The sequence below is a fragment of the Pan paniscus genome, chromosome 5, assembly GCF_029289425.2.
Source record: "Pan paniscus chromosome 5, NHGRI_mPanPan1-v2.0_pri, whole genome shotgun sequence".
NCBI lineage: Eukaryota > Metazoa > Chordata > Mammalia > Primates > Hominidae > Pan > Pan paniscus.
In genome coordinates, this window is record NC_073254.2 from 69988494 (window position 1) to 70004744 (window position 16251).

The following is a 16251-nucleotide window of genomic DNA, read 5'->3' on the forward strand; positions in this document are numbered from 1 at the left end:
TTTTTGGCTGTGCTTTACAATGAGCATTATTATGGTCCAGAGTACTGTGGTCAGGTCACACTAATCCCAACTTATTGGACTCTAAGAAATGGATGTCACCTTGGATCTGACATCCATGACCAATATACAACCAAGGAAAGCCTTATATTAAGGTTATCCTTACCCCCAGCTGGAACTTCGTTATCGTCTTCTTACTACTGAGATTCCAGAATAATTTGCAGCTAAGTCTTTGAAGGTCTGGAGGACTCCAGACCCCTATTTTTTCTTAACAGCTCACCTCACTCTTATTGAAGTGCTCCCAGCTTGCCTTTGATGATAGCAAAATGTCTGCAGCATTATGCCCACTATTTCAGGTCTCTGATCCTTTACATTATTCCTTCTGCCTAAAAATCTTTTTCCCTTTTTTATCTAGTTAATTGCTTTCATTTTTCCAATATTCAACTCAAAAATTCCTCTTACATGACATTCTCAATAACCAACTTGACTTAGATGTCTCTATACTTCCTAACTTGCTTTGTATTATCTATCATTGCTCTTATCAAATTTTGTATAATTTTTTATTCATGCATCACTTTCCATTATTAAATCATTAGCTCTTTAAATACTTTGCATGAAATCAGATTTAATAAATGATTGTTGAATTGAATTGACATTTATCTCCCTTGGTTTTAGCCCTTTATTCTAATTCGAATTCACTTTGAATTCAATCCACTTTGAATTGTGATTTTTTCCCACTAATTCTTCTACTATTTTATTGTTAATAATGATGGTAATAATGGTAAAAGCACATTTACTTTATGCTGAGTTACATGTTAAACCTATGGGTATTTAATTCTTTATGTGGTATCCTTTTACAAATTTTTAACAACCTAATAAGAGACTCCTTTCTAAATTGCAATCACTTCAGGCCCATAAAATGGGGATTCACCTCTGAATAAAAATAAAATTAGGCTTTCCTTATTGAAGTAGGAGCAGAGGGCCTAGAGTTCACTGGTTTGGCCTCCCTCAAGCCAACCTTGCTGATTCCCAACCTTGTTGATTCCCAACCTTGTTGAAGTCTAACATCAACAGAACTAGATAGTGATATTAGAAATAAAGGTCACCCAGTTAGTGAGTGTAAAAGCTGGGCAGGGACCCAAGTCTATCTGACTGCAAAGCATGTTCTCTAATACCTCCTTGATAAACATGTCTTCCATATCTTCTACCTTCTATATCATCCACATCTTATCTTTTCTATATCTTCATCTTAGTCACGGCTAAAGATTGTGTGCATCAGAATATCAAAGGCAGAGCTCCTAGAGAGAACTCACCTTCAGGCTGAATAGTCTTGTGGCATATTTTATCATCTAGCCCAATATCTCTCAAACTGAACCCATCATCAGCATTATTTGAGGTACTTTTTAAAAATACAGATTTCTTGGACATATTGGTACAGATTCTAATTCTGTTCTCCTGTAAGATCCAGGAATCTATAATTAACAAAACTTCTCAGGATATGTTAGAAATCCTAACAAGTTTGGGAATCAGTAAGGTTGGCTTGAAGGGGGCCAAATTAGCACATTCTAGGCCTTCTGACCCTACTTCGATAAAGGAAAACTAATTGTATTTTTATTCAGAGATGAATCCCCATTTTGTGGTCTTGAACCTAAAGCGACTGCAATTTAGGAGGGGGCCTCCTTAAGAAAAAGAACACAAAAATATCGAGCTATTGAAAATTTCATTAAAACTTATAACAGATGATGACATTGATAAGACCTCTCCTACAGCCTAGAAGGGACCTCAACAAATCTTTTATGGTGACTTTCTTGTCTATATCATATATTGAAGTTCTACATAAAGTTTTACGCATGACAAAAAAGAAAAAAAGTTTCACTGATAAAAACTAAAGTTTGGAAAAATACCAGTTTTGGTAAAATTTCATATCTTGCTCAGAGAAATATCAACAAGATAGTCAAGGATATTTTTTAAATACTCCAGAAATACTATCAGCAAACAAGTGAGGTCAGTTTGGTATGTCTTATTATTGGTACATCCATAAGATTTCCGAGTACATCTCATGTTCATAAATTGTCTGTTTAATCAACTATCCTAAATTTTGCTAGGAAAAGACTTAAACTCATGGACCTATAAGCCCTCATTTTTCCTTTTCACTAATATAGATTGCTAAATAATTTTAAAAATATATTTTTGAAGGATACTTTGCTTTCTTTGCCCCACCACCAACTCTATCGATAATCCAGGACAATATTCATTATCTCTTCAAAATGAGCAGATAATGTCAGAAGCTATCTGTCTACAATCTCCAGTAGCTGGATTAGACATAACTGACAGTATTACTTTCTGTATGCAGGCGTACAACAGGAAAGAGACATAGAGCATGCAATTTCTTCAACACATGCCATCGATTACTATAAAAATGTAAATAATGTGGTTTCAGACCCTATAACTCAAAACTCAATTTGAGCAGTAACTCCTCTTAAAGGCGATACATTCGTAAATTCAGTAATGAGAAAAAATGAGACTAGAGCTCTTCCTGACAACCCTGGGTGAAAATGCTCTAGCCAGTTATGAATAGCACTGTAGCCTGGGTACAGTAACCCTGTCTCATTCACAGACTCCTTGCACAAACCCCATATATCTTAGCCTCAGTAGCACAGAGGAGATCTTGGTCTGCTTGAAGAAGTAAGACAGTTTTAATAAATCACAGTCTTACAATAATAAACACAGGAAATCTCTGGAAAATTGAACATCCAGTTTTTTTTTTTTTTTTCTACCCAATACCCTGTCTTGGCTGCCAAAGCTAAAATAGACTGACACCATATTCACAAAACTTCTTAAGTCCAGAAGCCTTGAAACTAACTTGGTCTTGTGTATAATTTCCTGTACTTCCTTATTCAGCATTACCTTTGTGTACTAAGGACCTCTGTACTGCCCTCTATCGGGTGAAATGCCTACACGTCTCAAGAGTGACCAAAATAAGAAGCATATGACCCAAACTCTTCTATTGTAAATGCAGGCAAGACATTTTAGTCATGATCCACTAATGTCTACAAGTATTCATTTTTTAAATTAATAAAATAGACCCAGGCTACCCAAATGGATCCGTGAGTTATAAACTGAGAGACCAATATTCCAGATAAAGAAATAAAAGTCATTTTATTCAATAGCATTTCCTAGTTTCCTAAGATAAACATAATAAATATGCATTAGTTATTATTTGTTCAGGTTAATGCCTTTTGTGACCACCCTCCTGGTCTTCCCATGTCAAAACAATCATGTTCCCAACATCATTCTGAAGTAGGGCAAGAAGTCTCAAACCTCCCAGTAATTTTCTTTCCACTCAACTGTGCTGCCTCTCATATATCATGTCTTTATGTTTGATAATAACACTGTCAAAGTTGTTATTTCCCATGCATGAAAGCAGAAGTGATTTTTGAAATACTGTATCTAATTGTTACTGTATACAGACTGTAAACAAAGTTTCCTTCCTATACTTACACTTCTTTCTGTAAGCCAACTTGCACAGAGTGGAGGGTAGGCCTGGGTTGTTGGAAGGAGACTAACTCACTGGTAATAAGACACTGGAAATAAGTAATAAGACACTGGCTGTGGGAAAAAACGGTCTTATTACCACAACAAGCAATGCCATCACTGCAAATTTGTGGTTTGGCCATCATACAGATCCAGAGATCTCTGTTTTGATATAAGACAGAACTCTAAGAAAACTGGCCAGAGTGCTCGATGACAAACTGCTTAACATACCCTGGTTACTAAGTTCTATTTTATAACTCATTTACAGATATTCACTTGATTTTAAAACGCCATTTGTATGAGTTTGATTTTTTTATTATTTTTTTCCAATTATCTATTTTAACTTTACACTTACCTTATTAGGTATATATTATGGTTATCGATAGCAACTACTTATTATTCAACATTTGGGTCCAACAGAGAACTCAATACAGTTTTGAATAGAGACACAATCAAAGCAATAAATGGGTGAGTGAATAAATGGAAACAATCCAAGGCATAGAGAGATGAAACTACTTCGCCAAATCATATCATACATGAGTAAGAGTCAGGTCTCAGATTTTGTATTGCTCTACCAGAAAGCATGGGTTAAACAGACAGAAAAAGTGATAAAAACCTCAGAAAACCTGAAACCTGGAGGATCTGGTGGGGGGTTGCGGGGGGGGCGCGGATGACTATATTTGGGCTACTAGAAATATGTTTCTTACTACGTATTATAAGCAGAATTCAATATAAGATGCATCCATCTTGACTAATAATAGTGTTAAATTTATAAATAGATTGCACATTATAGCAGTATAAGAAGGTCTGAAGTAAGTAGTATTAGTGCTATAAGGTTATTAGCATGAATTTGCTTCAACAAGTTGATATTTCAAAGTTCTTAATTATAACCTATAAGTTTTTGCAATGACAAATTTAAATTTGTCCAAGACATTTATAAAATAAATAGCATTCTTCAAAATATATCTTATATATTAACAATGAAAATACCTAATATCCATAGATGTTACAAAATATTCTACTATTTAAAAATTATAATTCTAATCAGTGATGAATTGATAGGCCAAATGTTCAAGATAAATAAGCTTGGATAAAATTTTTAAAAGCAAAATAAAATCAAATATTTTATGAAATATGTTTTTGATTTACAGGCATACTCTAAATAAAAAACGTATATTCTTTTTCTTTTATCAAACGTAAAACAAGTGAAACATTAGCATATATACATTTCACTAATGTGTAGGTTTTGACATGTAAAATCCATTGTCTAATGTGATATTTGGGATACAATATTACTTTCAGCATTCATGTTTATCTTTCTAAGTCTCTATGTTTACTACATAGTACTTCTAGAGAACTTTCCAGCAATTTAATCAGATAATATTAGATCAATCCGTGTGTAGCTAAAAATTAGAAAAATCACTTTATTTTTATTTTTAAAAAATATTCAAATAACATAACTCTTTATGAACATCAGCCAAAACGTATGTCTTTAAAACGCATTATCCTAATTGTTTAAAAATAACTGCTACGATATATTTCATTTTAAGTGCTCAAGGATACAAGGATAATGTATTCTTGAAAATAAGTACTGCTAGAACATACTCAAAACTGGGCTATCCAGACCACGCTTAATATCTTAATGCTTTAATGTTTAAACCAGGTTTTGAGTAATGGATGTGAATCTCCAAGTGAGCAAGTCGTAACTATGGCACACTGGAAATAAGTATTACTAAATACTTTCATTCCCTCTAGTCTAGTCCCTAGGGCATACTCTGCATTTCCCAAAGTGGACTGCACTTAAGTGGCTTGGGAGTCATATCAATGAAATGAGTTTGCACTAAAATAATATCAACAATGTTTATCAACAGACTAATCACAGCAATGCAAAAAAGACCACTAAAGAGTCAGAATCAAGTCTTATTGAGCCATACTGGACCTCTATTTGGGTTTTAAACAATTACATACAGACCTTTCAAATGTCAATGCATGCACATAGTTCTACAAGACCAAATTTTAAGGTACTTTTAGTCAGATACAAAAGTGGAATTTTAATGTGACCAAAACGGCTTTGAAAGGTTTTTTTCTCTTTCTCATGGAAAAACTTATTTACAAAATTGACAAACATGATGAACTCAATACAATTGAATAAAAGATAAGGTAAAGCAATGGTACCCAACCCCCAGTCCACAGACCAGTACTGGTCTGTGGCTGGTTAGGAATGGGGCCACACAGCAGAAGGTGAGCAGCAGGAGAGCAAGTGAAGTTTCATCTGTATTTACAGCCACTCCCCATCACTCACGTTACCTCCTGAGATCCACCTCCGGTCAGATCAGCAGCTGCATTAGATTTTCATAGGAGTGCATGCAAGGGATCTAGGTTGTTCACTCCTCATGAGAATCTAATGCCTGATGAACTGTCGCTGTCTTTATCACCCCCATATGGGACTGTCTAGTTGCAGGAAAACAAGCTTAGGGCTCCTACTGATTCTACATTATAGTGAGTTGTATAATTATTTCATTATATATTATAATGTATTAATAATAGGAAAAAGACACAGTAAATGTAATGCACTTGAATCATCTGGAAACTACCCCCACCTCCCCATTTGTGGAAAAATTGTCTTCCACAAAACCAGTCCTTTGTGCCAAAAAGGCTGGGGACCTCTGAAGTAGAATATTTTATTTTAATAACATGTTTTGGTTATTTTTATACATCTAAGAACAAAGAAAACCCAACTTGTTAGTCAAAGTGTAATTGAGCAAATTAATTATCATCCTACTGAAAAGTAGTACATGCTGAGCATAATAATCTTCGAGTATAATACTTTTTAGACTAGTGGGGGTAAAAAGGCCAAAAAAGCTTGAATTGTATGTTCTGCTTGAAAATATGAGCATATTAAACAATAAAATTGCTGACATTATTGCTTTCATTATAAGTTTTGCTTTTTCTTAGGATACAGTAGTGGAACTACATCCCAGGTACAGTAGAAGTTGTTGTTGAATGCTGAGTAATACCAAACGATGTTAGCAACAAATATTTTCCCCCATTTTATTGCATATTAACCTTAAAAAAAGTCCAAAGAGAAAAAATAATAGTGGCTGGGTGCAGTGGCTCACGCCTGTAATCCCAACATTTTGGGAGCCCGAGGCAGGTGGATCACAAGGTCAAGAGTTCGAGACCAGCCTGGCCAAGATGGTGAAACTTCGTCTGTACTAAAAATACAAAAATTAGCTGGGTGCGGTGGCGGTCACCTGTAATCCCAGCTACTTGAGAGGCTGAAGCAGGAGAATCCCTTGAACCCAGGAGGTAGAGGTTGCAGTGAGCTGCGATCACACCACTGCACTCTAGCCTGGGCAACAGAGCAAGACTCTGTCTCAAAAATAATAATAATAATAATAATAGTTTCCACCATCCCAACAAAAACAGTGTTAACATTTCCATATTCTTTTTTTGAGCGAGACAAAGAGTGTTTTAAATATTTATAAATAGGCTTTGGGCAATTGTTTCTCCTATGTGGTAACAGTAGCAATGATTTAATTGTACAGTGGAACAGCTTTAGAGTATTGCATTTCGACTTAATCCCTACTTAAAAACACAGGAATTGATTAGTAGCCCCCACTCTTAACCAGAGGAATTCAGGAATTTATATCATCACTATTTGTAAAGATATAGTAAATAATACCACTATTACATAAGTAACACTTGTATAGGATATAAATCAAATATACTGCCATATTATAGAATGTCTAGGATAGTATTCAGAATATTTATTATTATATTATTTTAGTATCCAAAATGTGTACTATTATTGTTTATTTTAGTATCCAAAATATGTACTATTATATTATTTTAGTATCTAAAATATGTACTATTATTATATTATTTTCATTCAATAAGAGATAAGTTTGCAAATTTAGAGAAACATTTAACACAGCAACTTAAAATAATTCTGGGTGTTTGTGCTAACAAAAGAGCAACAAAAATCTAATTGCTACTTTTCATTTCTAGAGTACATTGATATTTTGCTCTGAAAAGAGATCCTCCTAGTGTGTATTATTTCAAAAGCAAATAGGTATTCATTAATAATTTAACATATAGAACTCAATGATGTGTGTATTCCAGACGTGTCATAGAAGTTACAACAGACTCTGAAAAGATGTCAGTACAGAGTTAGGACTTTGATGAACAGGTCTGGACATAAAAAACAGCTTCAGAAATACAGGGACATAATTTCATTCTACAGTAAAGACAGTGATTTGTGTGGCTGTGTGTGTTCACTGTTTTCAACACCTCTTAATCTCATTTAAAGCAAAAGAAATTAATTTTATAAAGGGAGTGGATAGGAGTGAGGTAAGTATTGGTAGCCATGACAGTACTAAAATAGGTATTCTTTTTAATTTGGGAATTTTTTGTTTATCTATCAACTGTACTTATTATTTAACTATTAGTAAGAAAAAGCATATAATTAGGTTAGTTATTAGGCCAGTTTTAAAAACATAAAAGTGGCAGATTATAAAAAGGCCTCAGTGGTATTTCCCCTCCCACTTGCTCTTCCAGAATGCTGTGACCCAATATTAAGGTGGTAACTGTCCCCTCCTTTTGAAACTCGGTGGGCTTTGTAACTGCCTCAACTAATAGCTTATGAAAAAGTAATGCTATAAAATTTACAAGGCTTGGTTATAAAAGCCATACCACATTTGCCTACCCCTTAAGACACTCATCTTTGGAACTCTGAGCCATTTATGTTAGATTAAAGCTGCTATGCTGTGATAAAGTCCAAACTAGCCCCTGCAGGAGACCACGTGGAGAGTCTTTGAGAACACAGGAAGAGAGAGGTGGACAGCAAGCCTGCAGCTGCCCAAGCCCCCTGCCCCTGCTGTTGCAACTCTGACCACTGTCTATCTCATTGTTAGTACCTAAGAAACTTCTAGCTAGAGATGCTGAATTGAGCCATTACTGAATTCTTGATACACAAATACCATAAGCAAAAACAAATGTTGTTATTGTTTTAAGCCATTAAATTTAAAGATTATTTGGTGTGCGGGTAATCGAAGAACCAACACAAATTTACTAACACTCAAGGATATGTAGCAATTACATATATTTGAATATATACATTTGCACAAACACATAAAATATTTCCCACAAGCTGCAGTCAGTGAAAACATGTTAGACCGATTGAAGCAATGTGGAGTCTATGGTTCATGCCATTTAAGTACTGGGAAAAAAATGAGGTGGCAAATAGTGTATGCTTGTTCTCAATTTTCTTGAAGAGCTAACATATTTTATCTATGTGGATCTAGCTCTCAGAGCACAATTTTACCTACATTTAAATTTCAATGACCATTTGAGATCATTTACTAAAGAACTAAGTGTCTTCATTCCTTCTCTGAGACCAAATATTGGACAAACAGCAATTATTTGTTATATAAGAAATTCAACGTGTTTATATAAGTTGAAAAACAAAACGAGCCTCATATATTTAGAAACAGCAAATGAACCATGACAACTCTTATAAGGAAGCAACACGAGTGTGCATACCTGCTCTACGAATTCAGGAGAAAAGACAAGAATATGAAGACTTCACCAATAAATATTCTCAGTGATTTTAATCAGCTGATTCCCTAGGATAACTGATTAATTAAATAGATCTACTTCTGTCATAAAAATATGTGGAAGACCCACAGTTGCTGAGTAGATCATCAATTAAGTGAGAGTTGGGTCATAATATGGTTTTGATCTCCATGCCGGCATCTTAGTGTGCAGAAGAAAATAGTGTTCTATGCACAGAATTGAGTATTTTAAGTCAGGCTCATTTGGAGATAATTTGGTTTAAGTCTCCCTCCCTCTTTCAGCCAACATTCTCCTCTCCTCTACCTGTCTGGGTAAAGGACTTCTATAGCACCAGGGAATAAGAATTGTGATCTTGGTAAATTTCACCAGGAACCTCTTTGGGAAGGTGACAGAGGCCAACTCATCTGGATAATAATGGATGAGTCTTACTCTGGAAAATTTCCCAAATGTAAAGTTTTTCTGAATGAACTGTACCTTATAAGCAAGCAATTTGGGGGCTCTCTGCCTCCTTTCTTTCTCACTCTCTCTTTCAGCCCCTTCGTGCACCCTCACATACACCTCGTCAAAATTACCTCCTTCTTTGACTCTTTTCCATACCTACCTTCCTCAAAAAGAAAAGAGCTAGGAGGAGACATCAGGACTGGACTCGGTAGCAGAAGGTATAGCCTCCTGCATCTCATCAACGTAAATCTGAATTTTAAACTTCAATCCAGTAAATGTGTCTTCAGTGCCAATAAAGAGCTACTTGTATCACACACCAAAAGGAGAGTAGGGGTAATTTACTCGTTCCTTCTTGCTAACATTGTGTTTGGTCCATATTTTTAAGTTTTAGAGTGACTTGAAAATAATTATTTGTCTTTTACATACATTTCTTTCTACTTTTATTTAAAAAAATCTATTTTTATTCCCTGGTGTTGGGACTTGTGACCCATCTATTCCAACAGTTAAAAAATAGCTAATGAGGGAGCAAATATTTTTAAACTAAGCCTTTGCCTATGGCATACATAAATGTACAATGTTATGTATATTTAATGTATTTTTATTTTTAAATAAGTGATATTCATTTTAATCACTTGTGAATAAAATATTTACAATCAAATGGCTAAACTAAAGATGAATGTAAAACTCTAGTTCACTTTTTAAAAGATTATTGTATTTACAGTTTAAATAGCTTACTACTAACGGCCACATTCCAATGTTGCAATAAACTTTTATCTATTTTTATAAACATGTTTTCTTTCTGCTGCTATTGTTCATTCCATATGAGCGAGGGGCTATCTGGACTCATTTCAAATGTTCTTATATTTCATGTCACTCTAAGGAAAGCTTTTCCCAGATAAGTTGTAAAGAACATGTATTTTTTAATGACAGGTATTTTATCATCTCCAGCCATTCAGGTTATAGGTGTGGGATCCTGTTTTATATGGCACCCTGCTACTGTGGAACTTTTCTTTTAGCTGTTTGAGTTAGAAAGTCTTTGCCAAACAAAACAGTAGGAGGGAAACTGTAAAAAAGCTTTAAAATCCTAAAAAAAGACATAAGTGATCAAGCAGCAATCTAAACATCAACTAGAGGACTATTCCCATGACCTACATTTGAGGAAAAAATATAAGATGTAGAGAATTAATAGAATACCAATTTAGATCCATACACATTGTCCTTAAAAGTAGAAATTATTTCAACCAATATATATGTAAGCTGTTGTACTAAAATTATCGTCAAAATCTCAGATGTTAAGTTAGTCAAGTCTGACTTCATAAGATTTTTTTTTCCAAAATAAGAGAGTAATATAAAATTTCAAAAGAGAAATTTTAAAATGGTCTGCTCAGACAAGCTCCCTGAAATCTAAAATCAAATTGGAAAAGTAGAATATCCTCAATATTTGCCTTTGACAAACATTTAATGTGTTATATAGTAAGTGACTGATACAACTTTGGAAGATAAATTTCCTGTCTTGGATTCAGGCACACTGATCTTTTACAAGTATGTGATTTATTTAAACCACTTAAAAAATTGGAATGTATATAACTAGATGAATATTAAAGTAAAATATATAACATAGCCCTTAGTATTTGAAAGGCAAAATATCTTCAATTATTCAACTTGAGCTCAACTCAATATTGTAACTATACACATACTTTAATCTTCAGAATAAAGGCTAGTTATCAGAAAAGGCAGTGAACTTGTGTAGAGCCCAAGATCCATCCATCAGTATGTCTACTAATCAGGCATTCCCTTAAATAACAGTACTGAGCACTGGTCAGGAGTCAGGTGCTTTGGACTGTGGGCATTCACACTCAGGGACCATTCACGTGCCTTATAATCTCCAACACTCTGATACTGCAGGCATCACTGCTGGGATTTCCAAGGTTCAGAGAGGTTAAGTCACTTACTCAAGTTCAAGGCAGAATGTGAACAGGGACACAATTTCGGAAGCACTTCCTCTCACCACAGCTGTCCTCAAAAGCTATGTGGGGGAATTCAGGCACTTATTCGATAATACTTTGAGCCTTGGAAGAGTTCATTAAATTTGAATAGTTTAAGCCCTAAATTCAACTTGGGAACAAACCTAGAATAAATCATATCATTTTATAGTCCTATCCCATGTATCTACTTAATGTAAGGTCAGGAGGCATTTTCCAATTACTTCTCACAAAGGGACTGCCTTTTTTTTTTCCTTTTGTCCATCTTTTCTCTTAACTAGCTATGCAAGAAGTGTAGCCTTCTAAAAAGTATTTCTGCCTTATCCTTCTAAATGTCACTGAGTATGTCCTAAATCAGTTTTTAAAAATCTATCATCAATTTCCACTCTTGCATAATACTAGAAGGTGGCCATGAACATTACTATAGGAAAGACTATTTTGTAGGCAGCTTTATAAAACCACTGGGGAAACAAAAAAGAATTTCGAAGAGGGCTAGCAACAGTTTGTACCTGAAATATAACTTTAGTTGGTCAACATTCATCAAATAATATTAGCGAAATCTATTATCTTTCCTAACACTAATTCTAAAGTTATACCAGCCTATTCAGTTTCTCTCCAGCAATAATCAAATATGTGAAATTAGCAAAGACTGTATTAAAGACAGAAGTAAATTTATGAAGATATAAAGATAATAAAAATGTCTAGAACTCTCTTAAAATTAATGGTGGCTAGTGAAATAATAGCTAGCATGTTACAAATTGACAATTTCAAGGAAATATATCTAACCTAATCAAACTAGTAGTGTTTTCCTAAAAAATAGTTTTGTGACCTTCATTATACAGGACCAAATACATGAACAAAGTGAGAGTCAATTGCCGATGCCAGAGAATTGAAAGTAATATGGTATTGTTCTCTCAGACTGATTTATTTATTTTTTTATTTTACATTGAGCACCTACTTACTATGTACTAAGAAATGGGTGTACAGTGATAAGTAGAAGATAAAAGATACATGATCACTACTTTTAAAATACTTATGGTATAGGTAGTGGCTAATCAAAACAAAATATATACACATACACACACACACACACACACACACACACACTATAAACAGCAGTGACAATGGGATAGAGAAAATTAGTTTCTTTTGAGGATAAATAAAAGTCACCCTCTGTGAAAGGTGACATATTACTACTACTCTTAATCCTATTTTGGCTTCTGTTACTTCAAATGTAATACAATTAAAAAGCCTTTAATGTTTTAAGCCTTTCTATCTAATTGAGTTCTAACTGCAGAGAAACGCAGAAATACAGATACACATAAGCAAGTATAGGTAAAGTGCTATATGGACAAAGAGGCAGGACATGTAAATAGAGGACAAGAAACAGTTAATTTAGCAGTAGCTTCCACAAAGTAATACAGTTAACGCTAAGAAGGAAAAAAAGTGGCCAGGTATAGACAGTCTTGAATACCAAACCAAAGTTTCCAGGCTTTGTCAATGGGAGGAAGGGAACCATTAAAGAACTTAGAATGTGACTTTTTTGACCTAAAGACAGAAATGCCATTTGACCCATCAATCCCATTACTGGGTATATAACCAAAGGAATATAAATAATTCTATCATAAAGACACATGCATGTGAATGTTCATTGCAGCACTATTCACAACAGTAAAGACGTGTAATCAACCTAAATGCCCATAAATGATAGTCTGGATAAAGACAATGTACTCCTGTATACCATGGAATACTATACAGCCATAAAAAGAATGAGGTCATGTCCTTTGCAAGGATACGGATGAAGCTGGAGGCCATTATCGAACATATTATCTAGCACATTAACTAACATAGGAATAGAAAACCAAATACTGCATGTTCTCATACATAAGTGGGAGCTAAATGATGAGGACACACGGACACATAGAGAGGAACAACACACACTGGAGCGAATGGAAGAGTTGAGGGTGGGAGGAGGAGAGAATAAGGAAAAATAACTAAAGGATACTAGGCTTAAGACCTAAGTGATTAAATAATCTGTACAACAAAATCCCGTGACATATGTTTACCTAAGTAACAAACCTGCACTTGTACCCCTAAAGTGAAAGAAAGAGGAAGAAAGAAAGAAAGAAAGAAAGAAAGAAAGAAAGAAAGAAAGAAAGAAAGAAAGAAAGAAAGAAAGAAAGAAAAGGAGGATGAGGAGGAGGAGAAGGAAGGAAGGAAGGGAGGGAGGGAGGGAGGGAGGGAGGGAAGGAAGCAAAGGAGGGAAGGGAAGGAAGGAAAATATGACTTTGTGAAAGCTGATAATTCTGGAAGATTATTTTACAAGGAAAGTATGACGAATGGAGAAACAGTGCTTATAAATACCATTTAAGGGACTACTGTAATGATTATTTAATGAGGACCTGGATCACTAATGTATCAATGGGACTGAAAAGAAGACACAGGTGTAGGCCATACTGAAGAAGAAGACATTTCATACATCAGTAACTGTTATGGACTGAATGTTTGCACCTCCTCAAAATTAATATGTTGAAATCCTATCCTGTAATGTGATAATATTAAAAAGAAGGATCTTTGGGAGATAACTAGGTGATGGGGGTGGGGCTCTCATGAATGGCATTAGTAACATGATAAGGAGAGACATGAGTGTGCTCCCTGTCTCTGCTCTCCACCATATGAGGATAGAATGAGAAGGTGGCCATCTGCAAATAAGGAAGTGGGTGTTCACCAGACACTGGATCTGCCAGCACCTAAATGTTGGACTTCCCAGCCTCCATAACTGTGAGAAATAGTTCTCCTGCTGTTTAAGTCACCCAGTCTATGCTATTCTGTTATAGTATCCCTAACTGACTACGACAGTAACTGGATACAAAGTCAGCTCTTAAAATCCAGATTTTAAAGGAAAGATTTGCACTCCTGGCATAAAGCAGGGTGGACAACGAGTTTGATTTTAACCCAGTGAGATTGAGGTGGAGATGGTACATCCACCTGAAGTTTATCAGGGAAGGCAGCACTAGAAATGCAAATTTGTCATTCTCATAGAAATGACTGTTGGTATTGGAAAGACAGCCAAAGAAGAGAGGATAGGCAGAGAAAAGCACTGAAAACAGAATCTTAGGGGAACCTTAAACTAAGAGGTCATGAAAGATGTCAGAGATGACAGAGAAAGAGCAATTGGAGAAATAACTGATTCATTAGAATAGAGAATAATGGAAACCAAGGAAATGATATCAGGAGTAGTCAGTGAAACTAAGTGCTGTGGAGAAATTAAGGGATCCAAGGACTGAGAACAGACACTGGATTAGGAAGAGTGTTTTACTGGTTGCTAATTACTAGTAATGTTTCAAAGATCAGAGTCAAGTCTCAGAAGTAATGACTGCTGCCACATGCCTGAAAACCCTAGAGAAAGCTCTCTCATCATCTTTCAAGGCAAAATTCTAGATGACTCTCTGCTTTTTCTTCAATGATATATTTGATGACGTATCCCTGTAGCAAATATAAGTGTCAAAAAAAGCAAAGTAAAAGGAGTATGTGTCTCCATTTCTCACTCTTCAATATGCGATTCTAGAAGGAAGCTATCAGGCTACTTATTATCATTTGCCTCTAACAGACAAAATGACTAATGCATTTGGAGATGTTCAGATTATTTAGAAAGTCAGCCATAAAATGATAAACAAAGGGCAGACCCCCTAAAATGCTATTCAACGGCCTTGTCCCCTATTCATTATATTGAACCATACTCACACAGGCTTAGTATAAAGTTCTAAGTAACTTGTAGGACTTCATCAAAGGGTTTTTATTTAATCATATCACAGTCCACAGGTTAATATTTTGAAAGAATATGGAAAATTAGTAATTATATCAGTTAATATCACAGTATTTACCAAATAATTTTTGGTGAAGTTGAATTAGGATCTAATTAAGAAATTGTGGGTTTACATACCTGTGGTACCCATCTGGAAGACACAAAGCTAGTCACTTCTATTACAGACAAGCCAGTTTGGGAAAGTCGATTGACAAATTCAATTTTTATATCTGTAGGAACTATAACCTATGAAAACAAAAAATATTTTATAAGTAAATTGTATAGGTTCTATTTAAGCACAAACAGAAAATTACTTCCTAAGTCAAAGTGAGTATTATTTGTAATTTATAAATTCAAGTAGCAATTGAGAAAAAAATATAATCAGATAATATATGAAATCCATGTAAATCTTTACAATCTTAAATTTATTAATTTTTAGACAGCATTTGAAGTAAATGATGTAAAACTACCTTTTCATTCTGCAATCCATCCCTAGGCCCAACTTCTACTATTTTAACAAACTCAGGGAGTCCAGATAACTGGGATGTTTCCTGAAATGCAAAATGTAAGAACAAGATAACGTAACTTTTAGATTGTTACATTTGCTTATTTGAAAAGTTAAACAATTGCACTTTGTTATACTCTTACCCCAGAGAATTAAAATACTGAAAAATCAATACAATGATATCATGAAAATGCACTATTTATATTACTTGCAACATGAAGTATTTTTTCCTTATAACCAAGTGATATTTAGTCTAGTTATGATTAAAATTCAAAAGATTAATTTATAAAATATAATTGAAGAATAATTGATTTACTCAGGACCTAAAGATCAAATCTGTTGGGTGATTCTGCATATGACAATAAACTAACTACTGTTAAAGTTCATTTAAAAATTACATCTTGACCAGG

The 16251-nt window shown here is 34.6% G+C and overlaps 1 protein-coding gene across 2 annotated transcripts in view; it reads right to left on the reverse strand.

The window, feature by feature from the left end:
- Positions 1 to 16251, reverse strand: part of HMGCLL1 (3-hydroxy-3-methylglutaryl-CoA lyase like 1) — a 145321-nt gene that overhangs the window by 91877 nt on the left and 37193 nt on the right. For both annotated transcript variants that reach the window (XM_034962260.3, XM_003828931.5), the window contains 2 exons: positions 15807 to 15887; positions 15475 to 15582 (listed from right to left, as the gene is read on the reverse strand). In XM_034962260.3, coding sequence (XP_034818151.1) covers positions 15475 to 15582; positions 15807 to 15887 — 189 coding nt within the window. The remainder of the gene's footprint in view (positions 1 to 15474; positions 15583 to 15806; positions 15888 to 16251) is intronic.